This window comes from Dipteris shenzhenensis, chromosome 14 (genome assembly GCF_047967505.1).
Source record: "Dipteris shenzhenensis isolate YYH24624 ecotype China chromosome 14, Dip_SZ_1.0, whole genome shotgun sequence".
Classification (NCBI taxonomy): domain Eukaryota; kingdom Viridiplantae; phylum Streptophyta; class Polypodiopsida; order Gleicheniales; family Dipteridaceae; genus Dipteris; species Dipteris shenzhenensis.
This window is the reverse complement of record NC_141609.1, coordinates 6,286,023-6,305,357: the sequence shown is the minus strand read 5'-3', so window position 1 is coordinate 6,305,357 and position 19,335 is coordinate 6,286,023. Positions and strand designations below refer to the sequence as shown.

Sequence of the window (19,335 nt, the reverse complement as noted above, 5' to 3'; positions counted from 1 at the left end):
AAGCTTTCCTTGATAGCTAGACACATGCAAGATCTACATCTTGACAAAACTTCATAAGCAATCATTCATGTATTACCCTCTTGCTTGGCATGAATGTTAATCCATAATTAGAAAATCTTCTTTGCTTTCACAAAGCTATAGCTCAAATAAATTTGTATTTAAAAAAAAACCCAAAATAAAGATTAATCAACTCTTCTATAATTGAGCTATGTTGGGCATCATCATCTTCTTGATATATGCCAGAGGCATAGTGGAAGATTCATCAAACACAACATCCCGACTGACAAAACACTTACCCGTGCGGGGTTGATATAGCTTCTAGCCCTTGCTCTCTGAACTATACCCAAGAAAAATGCACTTGACCGCATCCAACCACAACTTATTAGAGGCAAATGTTTGCCATTCAACATGCATCTGGCCATTTCCATCACTAATCTATTCTTTTGCTCAGCCACGGGATTCTGTTGAGGAGTATAAGGCACTGTGCATCGATGGTTGATGCCATGGGAAGAAAAGAAAAGCAAATTTCTTCGACATGTATTCACCCCCCGGGTCTATATTAAGGTGAGCAATGTGCAGCCCACTCTCATTCTCAGCCAAGGCAATAAAGTGCTCGAAGCATGAAGAAACTTCAGATTTGGATTTCAATGCAAAAATCCAAGTGTACCTAGTAAAATCATCAATAAAATTGACAAAATGGTAGAACCCCCCAAGAGCTGCAATGCTCATGGGTCCACAAACATCACCAAAGCTTGCGTGAAGCACCAACTCTCCCATCCTTGGGAAACGCAGCACGGTGCATCTTACCAAGCAAGCATGGTTCACAAACATCTTTGGCAGGCATATGCATTTTGGGAAGATCCAAAACCATATCCTCCTTATATAACTTAACCAGGGCTCCAAAATTGAGGTGTCCAAACCTCTCACGCCACAAATGAGTATGTGCCATGATGGAATTAAGAGCAAAGGCATGTGCATCGGCAAGTGTAGAATCATCATCCAAACATCTGTCATAAGCATCAAGTCTATAAAAGCATCATACATTGCACACTCAACACCATGAAAAAGAACCTGAAAGACACATGTAGCAATGGCTGAAATAGAAATGAGGTTCTTACGAATGCTTGGAACCTAAAGCACATGCTCTAGAGTAACAATACCACCAGAGACAGAAGTAAGAGCAACTTGCCCAATACCTTTCACGGTATATGATGCATTATTGGCACATGTGACACTACCTCCTTGAGATGTAAGCTCCAATGAGTTGAATAACTTTCTGCAAGAAGTGATGTGCTTGCTAGCACCACTATCAAAGAACCAAGCATCACGAACATTTGAAACTGCCATACAAGCATCATGAACATCAAGATTATACTGACATGTAACCAAGAAAGCCCAATGTTGGTCTTGTGCAAAATTAGCGGACTCATGTCGATATTCTTCACTAGAAGAACCAGATACTGTAAGACCATACTCTTTCTTCTTCTTTCCAGATGCTATGCACTTCCTGCATTAAAAAACATCATGCCCAGGTTTCCTGGAATAATTACATCTCTTCTTCTTTTGTTATCCCCTAAAGAAGAGGCACCATGTGAATGATCAGCATGGGAATGAGAGGGTTTTCTAGCTGAAACCTTGCCTTTACCTTTGGGTTTGTGATGGGTAGCAAATGCTTGATCACTAGCCATAGAAGCATTGCGATTCACACGACTTTCCCCTCTTGAAGAAGAAGAGCAACTAGTTGGTCAAATGAGAAATGATTGGCATCACCCCCTGCAACCAATCTCAATGTAGTAGCAAAGCCTTGATATGAATCAGGCAACCCATCAAGGATATTAGAAACAAGCTGAGAATCAGGCATAATCTCATCAATGTTGGCCAACTGCTCTTTCAAATCCTTCACATTAGTGAGATAGGCATCCATGTTACCACCCTCATCAAGTTTCAAATCTTTCAACTGCTTGCGGAGATAGGCAACCCTCACGTCATTCCACACCTGATACAAAGATGCAAGCTAATCCCATGCTTGCTTAGCGGTCTTGCAAGACCAGATATGAGGGATAATAACCCATTTCACTGAAAGGGCAATCAAGGCATGTGCTTTGGCATCACGACCATCCCACTGAATTTGCTTCTGTGAAGGAGGCAAAGTACCTGTAGTAGGAGGTGCAGGTGTCCTAGCAGTAGCATTAGAACCATCACCTGAAGACCCATCACATGAAGAAGTAGAGGCTGTAGGTGTAGCACCAGAAGTAATAGTGCATGTAGGCCTAGCCTCAGAACTTGAAACAATATGCCAGAGATTCTTGGCAACCAAAACATGTCCCATCATGTATGCCCACATGGGATAATTGGTGCCATCAAGCTTGTCATCAGCCCAAAGCATCCCAGACAAATCATCTTTGCTGCCACACATGGTGCTGAAATGCAAGACATGCACCAATTGGCAAAGCAAATGAGAGAAAGGCAACCTCTCAGAATCAAGTAACAAAAATCTGACCAAGCTTCAAAGCTTATGCCTGCAAGAGACTCTGCTGTCCCAAGGTGTACCTATGTTGCAAGAAAAATCCCCAAAGGCAACACGAGGCCTTTCCAAAATGCAAATGAAGCAGAGATTGGAAATAACCAATGCAACATCGGCTTACCCAATGATGTAGCTCGAAAGGACAGCAGTGAAAGGCTCTGAATGCGAGCAAATTGTAGGATCGATTGAGAGAGAGAGAGTGCAGGTAGCAAAGTGTTGCACAAGTCTTAGTTGTCACGTCAAACTTGGATTGTGAAAAAAGGAGTACAAGGTATAAGTACCTAGACCTAGGACTAAGTGTCCTAGGTGTCACATAGGACTATAGGACTAAGTGTCCTAGGTGTCACATAGGACTAAGTGTCCTATGTGGCATAAAAGGCACACAATAAACTAAGTGCCTATACCAATGTCTACAAGGCACATACCAAGGCCTATAGGGCATCACTAGAACTAGGAGAAGATGGCCGACAAACCCCTCTCCATGGTATGGGCTGAAGTATTCTGGAAACATCTCAGAATACCTGGTATTTTTTGATCCTATGTTGTCCTCTGTGGGAAGATAGGACAACTCTATGTCTCCGACTAACAACCGCTCCCGAACATAATGATAGTGAACTTCAATATGCTTGGTACGCGCATGAAACACTGGGTTACGTGCAATGGCCAAAGCACTCTGGCTGTCAGTGTAGACCATAGTGGAGGATGTCTGGCAAATACCAAGATCTGCAAGTAATTGTTGAAGCCATATACACTCTACTGTAGCGGTGAAAGCTGCCCTGTACTCAGCTTCACAGCTAGATGTGGCAACTGTTGGTTGCTTCTTGCTAAGCCAAGAAGTACATGAATTGCCAAGCAAAAAACAATTGCTGGTGTGTGACACTCTGGTGTCGAAACATCGTGCCCAGTCACTATCCATGTAAGCATGCATGGTAAGTGAACCCTAATCACCATAGAAGAGGGCTAAATCGTGAGTGCCTTTGAGATATCTGAAGACTCTCTTCACTGCTTGCCAATGCTGTAAACTGGGCATGTGCATGAATCTGCTGAGCTGAGATACTGCATACTATAAGTCAGGTCTGGTGTGACATAAATAAATAAGGCATCCAACAGCTTGCTGATAAAGAGTGATATCACATGGTGGGCTCCCATCATGAGCTGAGAATTTGAAGCTAGGGTCCACTAGAGTAGAGATTGGCTTGCAATCCTCGAACTGAAAACGATAAAGGAGCTGTCCAATATACTTGGACTGAGACATCATGATACCCCCCTCAACATGAGCAAACTGAATGCCCAAATAATATCCCATGTCTGACATGTCAAAAATCTGCTGCAAGTCAGCCTTGAAAGCTGCAATTTGCTGAGTATTTGGGCTCGTGATGAGCATATCATCCACATATAAAATCAGCACTAAAAAATCAGATCCACTCCCACGGACATAAAGAGTGGGTTCTGTGGGGGGCTATTCTAAAAATTAAGGGATAGTAAGTGTGCATGAATTTTGGCATACCATGCCCTGGGTGCCTGCTTCAAACTATAAAGGGCTTTTCTAAGCCGGCATACCTTATTTTCAGAATTAACAACCTCAAAGCCAGGAGGTTGTGTGACATATACTTCTTCTTGCAGATCCCCATGAAGAAAAGCAGTCTTGATGTCAGGTTGGTGCACTTGCCAATGATGATGGGCTGCATTGGCAATGACACATCTAATGGTAGTAATCCTGGATGTGGGAGCAAATGTCTCCTCAAAGTCAATGCCTTGTTGTTGGGCATACCCTTTTGCAACAAGACGGGCTTTGTATCGATCTATGCTGCCATCAGATTTCCTTTTTAATTTGTAGACCCACCGGGTACCAATGGCATGCTTGGCGGGAGGGAGATCTACTAATTCCCATTTGTCATTTTTGGCAATGGATTGTAACTCAGTTCTCATTGCATCCATCCACTCTTTGCTGTCAAAAGCATCTTTATGGCACAAGGGCTCTTCATTGCAAGCTGTAGCAAGGAGTGCAAATTCAAGAAAGTGACCATCCATTTGTCTATTCCCTGATCTTGTTCGGGCAGCAAAACGCTGATCTTGTTTGCTGTCCCTCAATGTATCAAGAAGCCATCTGGGAACTTGCCTTTGCTGTCTATTGACAGCTCTTTCTTCAATGATTGCGTCAAGAATAGTAGGATCATTTTGTGCTGGAAGAGAAACCTGCAAATCAGCATGGGGTTGTGGCTGATTATTGCTTGGTGGAGGGCCTGCAGGAGGCTCATGTCGCTGGTCAAAGTCCTCTTCTGAGGATGGCAGAGGTAACCAAGATTCAAAGGCATCAAACATGTCAACATCTGGCTTAGCTTTGCAGTCCACAAGAGGAGAAGCTGAATGTTCAGCAAAGATTACATCTCTACTGACAATAATCTTCCCAGTATTTGGTTGATATAACCGATACCCTCTGCTCTCCTGGCTGTAACCAATAAATATGCATTTGATTGCCTTATCATCAAGCTTATGTACAGCTAGTGCACAGTGATGTCTATGTCCCAATGAGGACAAATGCCATTGGAGGGTACATATATTTCATGACTCTTATAGACGATTTCACAAGATATTGCTGGGTATATCCTTTAAAAGCCAAATCTGAAGTCTTCTTATGCTTTCAGAGGTGGGTGAATATGGTTGAGAATGAATCAGGATGCAAGCTTGTCACCCTCAACACAGATAGGGGGGGAGAGTATATGTCTAAGGAGTTTGATGCATTTCTATCTTCACAGGGCATTATTCACTCATGCACTACTCCTTACACTCCTCAGCAAAATCTTGTTTCTGAAAGGAAAAACAGGTCCACAATGGAGATGGCCAGATGCATGCTTAAGGCCAAGTCTTTGCCCAATAAATTTTGGCTTGATGCAGTGATGTGTCCCAACTATGTGCTGAATAGATCACCTACACGGGCATTGAAGACTGTTACACCTTATGAAGCATGGAAAGGCAGGAAGCCTTCACTTTCACACATGAGAGTTTTTGGGTCTCTTGCATATGTTCATATACCATCTCAGCTGAGAATTTTCTTTGTGAGAGTGTTGGACAATTCTTTTGAAAAGGAAACCGATGCATCTTATCCAAAAGACAACCCTTACACACATGTTTGGAAACTGTGTGAGTTTGAGGTACATCGTTTGCCATCTGTTGTGAATGTAGCTTTGCAAGAGCTCTATAATTGAGATGACCCATTCTCTCATGCCAAAGATGAGTTTCAGCAAGCTGTGAATCTGAAATTGCAAATGCTTCAATAGAAAGTGCAGCTGAGTGATGATCAAGATGATAAAGCTCCTTTTGCAGAGTGCCAATGAGAACTATGGCATTGTCATCACGAAGATCATAAACTAGGCATCTGTAGCCATCAAAAATCACTCTGAAACCTGAAGTGGCAATTGCTGAAATTGAAATCAAGTTGACTTCAATTCTAGGCACAAAAAGAACATTTGTCAGAGTGACAGGATGGCTTGAAATGGATGTGAGCTGCACATCTCCAATTCCTTTTACAGCATATGAAGCATTATTAGCACATGTGACAGTCCCCCCTCGAGGTGCATTAGCTAAAGAATGAAACAACTGTCTGCAAGATGTGACATGCTTGGAAGCACCACTATCAAAGTACCAGGGCTGAGCATCATTAGCAGTAAAGAATGCATCAGCTTTGGAGGGATCAAATGAGCAATGGACAGCCCATGCCCAATCATCCTGAAGAGCATGTGCATGTGAAGCATCTTTTGGCTCATGGGATTCAATAGCATGAGAGGCGTTAACTGTCAATCTTGCTTTCTTTTTCTCCGAAGCAATGCGCTTCCTGCATTCTGAAATGTCATGTCTAGGCTTGCGACAATAGTTGCATCTTTTCTTCTTTGACTTATATGCTGTATTTTTAGATGCATGGGAGGAATTGCAGCTGCTATGCGCAGATTTTGGCTTGCCCATAGGCTTGGAAGCCTTGCCTCTTCCTGTCTGCTGTGAAGCAAATGCATGATCAGGAATAATGGCTTGTCTATTAGCTCTACTTTGCTCTTCCTGCAAAAGCAAAGTAACTAGCTGATCAAAAGAATAGTGGTATGGATTACCCATGGCCACTAATCGAAGGGTTGTAGCAAACCCTTGATATGTATCTGGCAGTCCATTCAATGTGGTACTGACAAGCTGTGAATTTGGCACCACCTCATCAATGTTGGCAAGTTGTTCCATGAGGTCCTTGACCTTTGTCAGGTATGCATCCATAGAGTCACCTTCATTCATGCTGACTTTCTGTAATTGCCTCCTCAAATATGCAACACTGCCTCATTGCGAATCTAATAGAGAGAAGCCAATTTATCCCAAGCATCCTTTGCTGTCCTGTAAGACTGGATGTGTGGAATAATGATTCTCTTGCATGATAAAGCAATACATGAATGTGCATTTGCATCTCTTGCATCCCATCTTGTCTGTTCCTGAGTTGGAAGAGTAGTAGCAGGAGTGCTAGAAGATGAGGCATCGGGAGTAGTACCCCCTGCAGAGGGACCAGCAGTAGAGGCAACCACTGTAGCATTGGCTGGCCTCAGATCAACCCCAGAAACAATATTCCACAAATGCTTTGCAACAAGAATATGTTTCATGAGATAAGACCACATCGGATAGTTGGTGCCATCCCACTTATCATCTTCACGAAGAACGCCAAATAGATCTTGATTGTTCCCAGCTATAGCAAATGTGATACCCTGAAAGAGACCTGAAAACCCAAAAGCCTCAAGGCTATCACTGCAAAAAGCTGGCTGTCCAAAAATGACAGCAAATATCTGCAAATCAAAGGGCAAATGCAGATTTGACACAAATGTGACTATGGCAGGTAATGTTCATTGCAAAAACAGCAAATCTGGCAAAAGCCCCAAATTTATTCAGGGCAAATAGGCCAAAAAGAGGACAAATGCAGAAAAGCCCCAAATTTTGCTGAAATTTTTGCAAATGTGACCCAATGTATGCGAATCTGACCCAATGTATAGCCTCAAGGCTTGAAACTGTAAAAATATGAGTTATTGTCCCAAACACCAGTTGAAATTGAGCTCCCAACACAAAAGCCCCAAATTATTGTTGACTTGAGTGATGACATGGCACAATGTGACAGTCCTGAACCTGAAATATACTGAAAACTTCAATTTTTGGAAGGATTTTAGTTGTCAACCTTGTCAAAAGTATTGTATTGACAGGTTGAAGGTCCAGATGTCAAAAGCCCTAAATTTTTCGGTTGGAAATTAGGGTTTGACAGTAAAAAACTGTCAAAAACAGTAAAAGACTGCAAGAAATTTAACATGTGCCAAATGCTGTACCAAATCCTGGAGTAAACACAATTGTACGGATGCCAGTACGGTAACAGGTACTATGCCTGTACGGAGGTTGTACGATGCCTGTACGGAGGTTGTACGATGCCTGTACGAACGATGTACTGAATGTAGTATGAAGCAGATAACTGAATCCAATATACGAAAGTACGGATGCAGTTACGAGGTAAGTACGGTGTACTGAACAGGTACAGTGCTAGTACGCTGTACGAAAACTGTACGACGTAGTACTGTATGTAGGTACGGACGTACGGAAGGTGCAGTGCAAGGGAGCACAGTACTGTATGCAGGTACGGACGTACGACGCAGATACGTTGTACGACATCGCATGTACAACAAATGTACGATGAGTGTACGGATCGCAGGTACGATGTTGAGTAGGTACGACAGATGTACAGGCAGCTGGTACGGGAATGTACGGAGCAGTTGTACGGACTGTATGGGGACAGGAAGCAGATCCGGGCTTTGATACCACTGTAGGATCGATTGAGAGAGAGAGAGTGCAGGTAGCAAAGCATCGCACAAGTCTTAGCTGTCACGTCAAACTTGGATTGTGAAAAAAGGAGTACAAGGTACAAAGTGTCCTAGGTGTCACATAGGACTAAGTGTCCTATGTGACATAAAAGGCACACAATAAACTAAGTGCCTATACCAATGTCTACAAGGCACATACTAGGGCCTATAGGGAATCACTAGAACTAGGAGAAGATGGCCTACACAAATGAGGGCTGGAAATGAGAATTACAGAAAAAGAAAGTGCTCCCGCAAGGAGGAGAGCACTTAGAAATGGAGAGAAAGAGATCCAATGGAGGGGAACTCACAGCCCGAGGCAAAAGGATGCCAAAAGAAGAAGAATGGGCTCAAAGAGTAGACTCTAGATCACTTCAATACGCTCCAAATGGCTTCAACAGCCTGCACGCAGCTCGAGGCAGCAAGAGAACACTTGCAAGCTTCACGAAACAGCTTCAAAGTGCTGGAAAAGCTTCAAATTGGCTGGCACGCACCCCGAGGCAGATCCGTACAACAGGCAACAGCATTAAATGATCCGTACAGTCCCTAAATTAGCCGTACAAGTCTGTACAGTCTGCGAAACAGGTCCGTACAGTATGCAAATGCTCCGTACAGCTACACATGTGGGCGAATCTGGTCCGTACAGACAGTAAATGGTCAGTACAAACTCCGAAATGCAGTAAATGCTGATGCAGGTAGTCCGTACAGTCCGTACGGAACCACATGTGTGAGGCCGTACAGTTGTAGAAGAGCTCCGGGCTGGTGCTGCAGGTCTGAAATGCTCCAAAATGCTCCAAAATAGGTCTTCCTTTGTAGGAGGCACTCCAAAATGCAAGCTTCCCACGACAGAAATGCTTGGAGAAGCCACAGTTGCTCACAGGTGTCTAGAAGACCAGCAAACCAGCAAGAAACAGGCGGCCAAACAGCTCCCAATGGCTCCAGAAGGGCTCCGGGTGACTGGAAATGGCTAGAGGGTGGATCCCTAACTTGCTCTAATACCACTGTTGGGTATAGGAAGCAATGGAAGCTCAGAAATGAGTGCAAGAAGCCAAAAAACGAGCTGTTGAGGAGGCTCAAGGGAGAGCCAACATAACAAAACCATAGGGCTAACTGTCCTAATTGGACTAAGTGTCCTAACTGACCTAGATGGTACATAAATCATCTGTACCAATAGTCCTGACTGACTATAAGTAGGCCTACAAGGCACATACCAAGGTATAAGTGGCATCTATGGATAGCCCATGAGATGGCCTACACTTCAGACAATGCCTAGTTCACAATGGAGTGATCGGCAACAACGGTGGACTCAGATATTTTAGCAGTTTGGGAGAATGATCTCGTACGTCCCTGGCAAAAACAACCCGGTTGCCGACGCTCTTAGTCGCAAAGGCTCAATCCAAACCATTGAGGAGGCCACTGTGCTTAAAATCCCAGGATAGTTTGAAGGCACAGTACGCGGATTCAGCAGAGTTTGGCACACAGTTCTAGTTAGCCACGACTCTAGCCCTAGGCCATTACCTCAGTAGAAGATGGTTGGCTTTTCTATAAGAAAAGATTATGTGTACTGAAAGACAAACGGCAATTACTTCTTCATGATGCCCATGATGTCGTCACCGGTGGTCATCGAGGTATCAATGGTACTTTGAGAAGTTAGAGTGCTATTTCTATTGGCCAAAGATGTGGAAGGACGTATGCGGCTATGTTCAGAATTGTTAGATATGCCAAAAGGGCAAGGCTTCCCAGAAAAAAGCGGTAGGCTTACTTATGCCATTGCCAATGCCTAACTGTCCTTTCTAGGACATAGGTATGGATTTCGTGGGACCACTTCCAGCATCTGCGGGTACGGGTAACACTCAATGTCTTACTATTGTTTGTCGCTTTAGTAAATATCGTATGCTTATTCCTTGCAAACAGACGGCCAGCGCTGAAGATGTAGCTCGTTTGTTCATAAAGTATTGGTATCCCATTGGAGGGTTGCCAAGGACCATTACATCTGACAGGGACCCCAAATTCACGTCTAATTTTTGGCGAGCCTCGTTTGATAATTTTGGTACTAAGCTGCATATGTCCAGCGCTTTCCATCCGCAATCGAATGGAGAGATGGAAAAGTATAATGGTATGGCGTTTGGTATTTTAAAATAATATTGTCATGATGCTCAGGGAAAGTGGGAGCAGTTTCTTCCCCTTGTGCATGGCATTTTGAATGATACCTCTTCTTCAAGCATTGGTCGCACACCTTATGATGCATCAATCCTCACTCGGATGGTGTCTCCATCTCTTGAAGCCAACAAAACCACCGAATCGATGACAGAGATTATGGAGTCCGTGAAAACCCGCATCGCCAAAGCTCAAGCATTGTACACGTACCAAGCTAACAAATCTAGACGAGATGTCTAGTACAAAGAGGATCAATGGGTGTATTTACAAATTTTCAAGCAAAGATTGAAGCACGTCTAAGCTGTCTTTCAAGAGCTTGGGACCATTCCCTATCATTCAAAAGATCAATGATGTCTCAATGTAGTTACGCCTTCCGGATAGTTGGACTATGCACAATGTGTTCCATGTAGCTTGGTTGAAGCCGTACTTTGAACCTCCTCTTACCGGGATTTCCGACGAGTAGAAAATTGAAGTTCTTGATGAAGTCGAAGTTTTGCAGCCAGAGCGGATCCTTCTTCATAAATTTAAGCATGCATTAGGACGCAGGATCTGGGAGTTTTACACCAAGTTTTGTGATCGAGGTACCCATGAAGCAATGTGGTTGGATGAAGAATTTTTCCAGGAGTTCCCACAGATTTTGGCGGACTACTTGGAAGCAATGCAAGTTAAGGAGTGAATGTCACATGCACCCCTGCACTTGGGTACAATGTGACACACTGGCTACATCGACAAGTGCGTTATAGTTCCCCAAGGACAGTCAGGCACAATCTATGTAAGTCAGTCTCTCAGCCTTAGGTCAAGTCAGAAGATCAGTTATTGTTCACTGGTTCCATTGGAGAACAGTAGGTTAGTGTTTCCATGTTAGGATTAGTGATAGGTCTAGGTCTAGCCTTGGATAGGAGCCCTTCTGGGCCCCCTCAAGGCTGGAGCATGTGAAGAGGAATGGGCTGGGGAAGGTCTGCCTTTATAGGCTGCCCTGCACCCTACCCTAAGTGGGCTTTTATGGGGCAAAGGGCCTGCAAAGCCAGCCCCAACCAGCCGACTGAAAGTCGGCCAGTTTGGGGTTGGTTGGCTCAGCCCCAGCCCCCCATTTAATGGGGAGGCCCTTGCCTTCATTCCTCACTCAGCCCCGTCTACCTTCAGCACTCCTACAGCTCCCCTCCAGCCCCTCTTGAGCAGCCTGACACTTCCAGAAGTTGGCCTCTGACCAGCCTCAGCTCTTGGCCTCAGTTCAGCCCTCTTGGAAGGTGTTTATGCAGTGCATCAGTCAGGGATTCGGATCAGCAAACGGAGTAACGTTTGAGGTACTGTTTCAGCAGCTCTTTTCAGTGAGCTTTTACAGTTTGCACAGCTCACTTCTCAGCTCTATATTTCAGTAATCTCTCAGCTCTCTTTATAATCTATTACTCCTAGCTTTCATTCTCTCACTCATGTAGTAACCTTGCATCCTAGCGGACAACACAAGCCTCCCCTGATCATTTAGTAAAGAGGGCATCTGAAGATGAACTTTTCCTCCGACTCAACCTCTTGTAGGCTACACAAAGTACATATGCGCCTCTCCTTGGATATACCCTTTGCTCGGCCACACTCAATGCGGAGTGTGAAGAGACCCAAAACTGCCCAATGGAGATCCTCAATGAATGGGGTCAGTGAACCCTTGCATACCGTGGTGGGTCAATAAACCCCTCATCCGAGAGATGTAGGCAATGATCTCTGCAGAAGCTAAGCTTCATTGGGAGCTCAGTCGGTGCCAACTAGGTCTGGAATGTGTGTATTTGTAGATGCTCACGTATGATCTAGTTGACCTCATGATACTGGAGTGGGAAGAATGGCGTATCAATGCTGTAGTGGAAAGGAGGAAGTCTATCCATATGTAACCCTAGTTACTCAAACCACCTCAGTGTGTGCGCATACCATCATCTCTGGTCACCTGTCCTGTTGATAGCACCATGGAGGAGGACATTGCTAACCACTGTAGTCTACTGCATCCAGAACCGCGATCTCCGTATGCACTGACTCGATACAAGTGGGTAATGACCTGAAAAGCTGCATCAAGCCATAGTTACCGTGGAACGGCGTTCCGCCTTCCTGGAACGCCAGAACGCCGGTTCGGAGCTGCAGGCGTGCTCGGAACAGGCGAAACGAGAGCGGAACGTGTCTATCAGGCGGAACGTTCCGGAACATGCCAGAACGTGCCGGAACGTAGGGCGGAACGCTCGTTTCGGGCATTTCGGCCTGTGTGCTCCTGCGCGACGGCGGCGGCGGCAGTTAGATAAGCTGCTGCGACTGTTTTTTGGCTCGTTTGCTGAGCCTGTTGCCTTCCTCCTTTGCTGTCCCTGCTGCCTGAGTCCTCTTGGCTGCCCCCTTGGCTGCCCCACACTCTCCCTACCTTGGCTGCCCCCTTGTACTCAGCAGCCAGCTTTTTGTATTTTCAGCTATTATATATCCTCATGCAATGTACTTTCTTTTCAGTTTCAATTTGGAGTCTGGACTCTGGAGTCTTTAAATTTTTAATGTTTAAGACTTTAAAGTTTAATCTTGGATATTTTAAATGTTTTGTCATTTTATGTCATATGACGTGGCGTTCCCCGACGTTCCCGATCCGCTCCCGTTCCCGTTCTTGCTCTCGTTCTAGCATCCGACGTTCCCGGAACGTTCCCGTTTCGTGGTAACTATGCATCAAGTTGCAATGGTGGAGATCCAAATTCAGCCTGAATGATCTAGTGAGGGATTGGTAGCTAACTGCGAATCATCTGTGATAGCATAAGAACCTGTAGTCGTTCCACACTGGCCCACTCCGTATCTGACAAGTTTGGCCCCCAACAAGGGCTGTCATACATCCTTGCTGGTAGAACCAAGGAGTCAAACAGTAAGACATTTGGTCCGAGGGTCTTGAAAATGCAAACGGAAGCACTGCCTCTCCAATCTAGCTAACGAGGCATACCCTTTTCTCAAGCGAGCTTGCATCGCCGGTCTCATGGTGTAAATGGTTCCAGAAAAGATAACCTCTAGGTAGGTATATGATGAAACAATCTCTACCGGTGATGTGCGAAAAGTAAATTTGTCCCAATGCATCGTGACCCAAGATGTATTGAAGATCATGACCTTGGTTTTACCAAGATTGACCTTCAAATCATGTGACTCACAGAAAGACTGTAGGTCATTAAATAGCTTTGCTAGGATCGGGGCGAGGATGTTAATCCCATATGCAATGAATTTAGCGCGTAGATCCTCATGATCTTTCGCTCGGCTGTTATGAAGCTTCATCATTGCATCCTTAACACCCCCCTTAGTGAAGAGTGTACAGGAAGTAGGGCGAGGTATGTGTGATAGGTCAGGAGCAGGTCAGGAGCGGGCTGATACAGAATCTCATATAATGTGTGTGCGTAGTCTTGCCAAACTCTAGTATCGGTGAGAGGTCCTCTAGAAATGTCCGCCAAAAGAGTTGGAGTTATTACTAAACAAATTGTCCAGAAATTCCTCCTCGTTTCGGCGGATAAACTCGTTTTTCTTCCTGCGAACCAATCGATGATACTCGAGAGCAAAACCTCGCACACACTACACTGAGAGGGTGAGAAAGAACAAGAGAGAACTGCAAGGGATCTCTGGCAAAAGCCCCTCTACTGCTAGGAGAAAACCTCTACACAATAGGCTGCTCAAGAGCTGGACAAGACTTCTCAACAACCTCCACAATGAGATGACAAATGAGGGCTGAGGGGGGCCCTATAAATAGCCCCCAGCCCTTTTCTAGTCGGGTGCAGCATGTTGGCCGACCAGCCTGCACAGTGGCCGACCCTCCAGCCCATGGGCTGACACACAGTCCTAGGGCTGGCACACAGCCCTATATGAGGGATCATAAGGCTAGGCATGGTAGCCTCCATCCGCCTGAGGTGGAGGAGCCATAATCTCTAACTCGGTAGAGGTATGTGATCACCTGGAATACTACGTCAAGCTATAGTGGAGATGCCCCAAACTCAACCACAACAATTTGATGTGGGACCGATGGCTTACTGCACATCATCGAGAGGACCTGGAGCCTTTTCACTCGGTTCCAATCTGCCAAGATGTGTAGGATGCGATGACCTCCACAAGTAATCCGTCCAATGTGAACTACTCTCTGGAAAGGGTATTACGTATAAATGTGTTGGAGGTTCGACATGAGAGAGAGGAGGGGAGGAGAGGAGGGGCTGGGAGAGGGGAAGAGCGAAGTGAGTAGAGGAGGGGAGAGGTGGGAGATGGGAGAGAGGAGTGGAGAGGTGAGTGACATGAGAGAATGAGAGAGAGAGAGAGCTGAGAGAGGAGAGGCGAGTGACATGAGAGAGAAAAAGGGAGGATAGGACGGGAGGGGAGAGGGGAGGGGCGACGTGAGAGAGAGGAGGGGGGAGAAGGGAAGAGAGGAGGGAAGGGGAGAGGGAAGGGGCGACATGAGAGAGAGGAGAGAAGAGGGAGTTGAGAGAGAGGAGGGAAGGGGGGACAAAGGAGAGAGGGGAGGGGAGTCAAGGAGAGTGATGGCGGGGAATTTTTTGAAATGTCAAGGAGAGGGATGGCGGGAATTTTTTTGAAATTTCTCCTTCACTCCCCTCCTCTCTCTCCTCTGCCCCACCATAGATTTCAAAATAGGAAAGAGAGGGATGGTGGGATTTTTTTTCAAATTTCAAATTAGGGAAGTGAGGAATGGCAGGAATTTAAAAAAAGAAAAAAAAAATATTCCAACATCTCCTGGTCTCACCTTAGTGAGTGAAGGCCTTGCTTGTGAATGTGTCCGCCTAGAGAGAGGGTAGCTTAGAGTACAGAGAGAGGGCTTTTGCTTGTGGGTGTGCCCATGTCCTCGAGAGGCTAGGATCTTGTGATGGCCTTCGCCATGTCTGGGTCACTTTTGTGGTGTTGTGCAAGGGCCAGGGATTGATCAGCCTGGTCGACCTGCTCATCTGCTGCATAGGCAGTCCCTGGAGCATCCCTTGTTGTGCACCTTGTAGACCACGAGGGAGGGCCAGTATGGTGGCTTGTTGGGCTTCCCATAGGGCTGAGGTGGGCCGAGCTGCTGGTTGACCACCTAGGCCTGCGGAGTCAGCCCTACAGGGCTCTTGATCAGCCCTCACGTAGGGGGAGGTGAGCCCCTTATATAGGGGTGTGGCTGGCGCAGCTTAGCACGCTCGAAGGTGTTGGTACACATGTACACGCGGGCGGGGGATTTTATCTTAAAATTTCCCAAAAAATCAGCGTGGTTTTGAGAGTATGGGGCAGCGGGACTCCATATGGGTATATGACTCCCCTTTCAGTATAGCCTTGAGGCCCCTCCTTCGTGCTCATTTACGTCTGAACAGGTTATTTGGTAGGATCTCTTACTGCCACACAGATTCAGAACTTGGTCAACCCCTAGCGAGCTTCCTATGAAGCTTAGCTTCTACCGAGACCTTGTGTACAGAGGAGGGCTTCATCGGCCTGCCAAGCTATACTTGTATCCACCTGCTGTTGGAAAGGTCACCTCTCCATGTTGTGTACAGACATCAGAGGAGGGCTTCATCGGCCTGCCAAGCTATACTCGGATCCACCTGCTGTTGGAACGGTCACCTCCCCATGTGTAAGCCCCCAATGAGGGGGAGGGAGACCTAGGACAAGAGGATCTGATGTCAGCAACAAGGGCAGGACTTGCAGAGGACAAAGGCACCTACATGGAAGTGCCTTTGGGCCTGATAAAGGGCCTGCAATAGGCCTCTATATGAGGCATAAGGGTGGAACAATGCCACATGTCAGGGCGGGGCAGCAGAGGCCAGCAATAGGCTGGAAAACCCCCCAACCTGCTCACTATTTATAGCCCCACAGGCTGGTGGGGGGGAAGGAACTGGTCGGCCAGTCTGGTTGGCCACATGGTGCAGCACACAGCCCCAAATATGGGGGGGAGTGGAGAGGGCCAGCCAGTCAGTTGGCACACACAACAAGGGGGCTTATATGGAGAAACAAAGTTGGCCAGTAGGGGGTCGGTTCATCCCCCTGCTGGGTCGGTTGTTTCAAGGGCTGCCTTGCGCTATAAAAGGAGGGGCCATAGGCCCCATTTCATGATCTAGCAGCCAGCAAGGTTGGGAGCAGCAGGAGCAGCAGTACACACACCCTCAGGCCTACATCCAGGAGGCAGAGGAGTCCAAGAGTTGCTGCAGACTGAGCTCATCTAGGGCTGGAGCCTAGGCTGTCTTCTAGGTCAGCAGGGTGCTGAGGTCTTTGGATGGAGAGTCTACATATGCTCGAGGTGGAGCACGTGGGCTCAGTGATCTAGAGATATCCGGCAGATAGTAGAAGTACCTTGTGGTAAGATCAGAGGTCCACATCCTGGTGTGACTCTGGATCTATCTTTTGTATTGTGTCCATAGCTTTGGATGGAAATAAATTGTTTTGGTGGTTCCTATATGTGGCTGGATCATTGTCTATTTACTAGTCTGCATATCTATTTGAAGCACATAAAGTTAAGAATTTTGTGATTCCACTCACCACACACATTGTGTGAGCTCCTGGGCTATTCTATCAGTCTTCCGTTGTGTGTACCCTCTGTTGGTTGATTTCTAACATGGTATCGGAGCCCAAGTAGGAGGCGAACAAGTGTGGGAGCTTGAAGGTAGGGACGTTGCTGAACGACGACCCTGATTCAGAGCCTCTAGGGAATCGACTTCCACTACTGGAGAACTGTGCCCTTTCGAGAAGGAGGATGACTTAAGTTCACTCAGGTGTGTACATAGTTTTGGTCTACAGATGGTTGAGTTTGCTTTTCGATTTTGCTGTGTGGTTCAGCACCAGAGATGTTGATTTCTGAAGCAGAATCGAAAAGCAAACTCAACCATCTGTAGACCAAAACTATGTACACACCTGAGTGAACTTAAGTCATCCTCCTTCTCGAAAGGGCACAGTTCAGCACCAGAGATGTTGATTTCTGAAGCAGAAGCCTCTTCAGCCGCTTCTCTCGCTTTCTCCTCCCCTAGGACAAAGGCACCTACATGGAAGCGCTTGGAATAGGCCTCTATCTGAGGCACAAGGGTGGCACAATGCCACGTGTCAGGGTGGGGGAGCAGAGGCCAGCAAATAGGCGGGCAAACCCCCCAACCTGCTCACCTATTTAGAGCCCCACAAGCTGGTCGGCCACATGGCCCAGCATACAACCCCAATATGGGGCGGATTGGAGGGGGCCAGCCAATCAGTTGGCACACACAACAAGGGGCTTGGGCCCCCACTTATATGCAGGAACAAAGTTGGCCAGCAGGGGGTCGGTTTATCCCCTTGCTGGGTCGGTTGGTTCAAGGGCTACCTTGCGCTATAAAAGGAGGGGCCATAGGCCCCATTTCATTGTCCAACAGCCAGCAGGGGTTGGGAGCAGCAGGAGTAGCAGTACACGTACCCTCAGGCCTATGCCCAGGAGGCAGAGTAGTCCAAGAGTTGCTGCAGACTAAGCTCATCTAGGGCTGGAGCCTAGGGTGTCTTCTAGGGCAGCAAGGTGCTGAGGTCTTTGGACGGAGAGTCTACATACGCTCGAGGTGGAGCACGCGGGCTTAGTGATCTAGATATATATCCGGCAAATAGTAGAAGTACCTTCTAGTAAGATCAGAGGACCACATCCTGGTGGGACTCTAGATAGTAGAAGTACCTTGTGGTAAGATCAGAGGACCACATCCTGTTGGGACTCTGGATCTATCTCTTGTATTGTGTCCATATCTTTGGACAGAAATATATTCTTTTGGTGGTTTCTATATCTGGATGGATCATTGTGATTCCACTCACCACACACTGTGTGAGCTCCCTGGGCTATTCTATCAGTATTCCCTTGTGCTTGCCCTTTGTTCGTTGAGTTCTAACACATGCCCCATTCTTTGAGAATATCGATCGGGAGTGGGTGGGCTAAGGGCATATTTAGAGAGGTTCGCATCTGCAGTTTGTGATCAGCGGGAGATTGAATTGGAGGAGCTCTTTGCTTTCAGATGGCCTGTGTACTACTAGATCCAAAGTCGTATCATTGTCTCTTTAGGATGGCTTCAGACCCCTCTCTAGCCTTCCGTCTTACCCGAATCAGAGATATATGCAACTTTCATTCATGAGGCTGTTCAACAAAAGACCATCTACTCAAGACAAATGTACGAGATCAGGGTGCTCAGCCAGATTCCACTCAGAGTGTGATCCTGGAGCTTTTAAAGCCAAATAGCATGGACGAGAAGGCTGGAGGGAGATGGCGTAGCCAAGGCATAGAGAGACATGGCAGACTCGCCAATTGGTCAAGGAAGACACGGCAGACTTGCCAACCGGTCGATGTACGCATCAGGCTCAGGGACCTTCCCTCCACGTTCCCCAAGCTAGAGGCTGGTGTGATAGTAGCACTTGATCCCCCATAGACTTGATCCCTCTGACATCATCCAGAGGTCCATTACAGTGCAGCTTTCATCCTCTCCATGGGCTTAGACATTTTATGTATTCGTGTTTCTATATTTATGTTGCTTGCTTAGAGGCTCCGCCCATTCAGCTCATTTTATCTTGGTTTTTCAGTCTCATAGATCCTTAAGTCTTTCAGAGACTTTTAATAAACTCTCTTTCTTTCTCTGCAAATCACTTCCCATTGTTGAGAGTGCTGTGTATTATTTGTTATTTCTCTTCCTTGTGAAAGTAATGCGGGTTTTTTTCTTTAGATGCCTTTTTTTGTAGTTTGTTGAGGCTAGTTGTTTTGATGGATATTTAATTGTATTTGTGTTGTGATCATGGTTGCAGTTGCTTGATCTTCCAGGTATCATTGAAGGTGCGAAGGATGGCAAAGGCCGAGGTCGACAG

At 46.3% G+C, this 19,335-nt stretch overlaps 1 protein-coding gene across 1 annotated transcript in view; it reads left to right on the top strand.

Annotated features, from left to right (window-relative positions):
• The window catches only part of LOC147894120 (GTP-binding protein-like protein), a 62,747-nt gene that overhangs the window by 21,288 nt on the left and 22,124 nt on the right, over positions 1 to 19,335 (top strand). The window contains exon 5 of the mRNA XM_087384557.1: positions 19,276 to 19,335. Within this exon, the coding sequence (XP_087240683.1) occupies positions 19,276 to 19,335 (60 nt within the window). The remainder of the gene's footprint in view (positions 1 to 19,275) is intronic.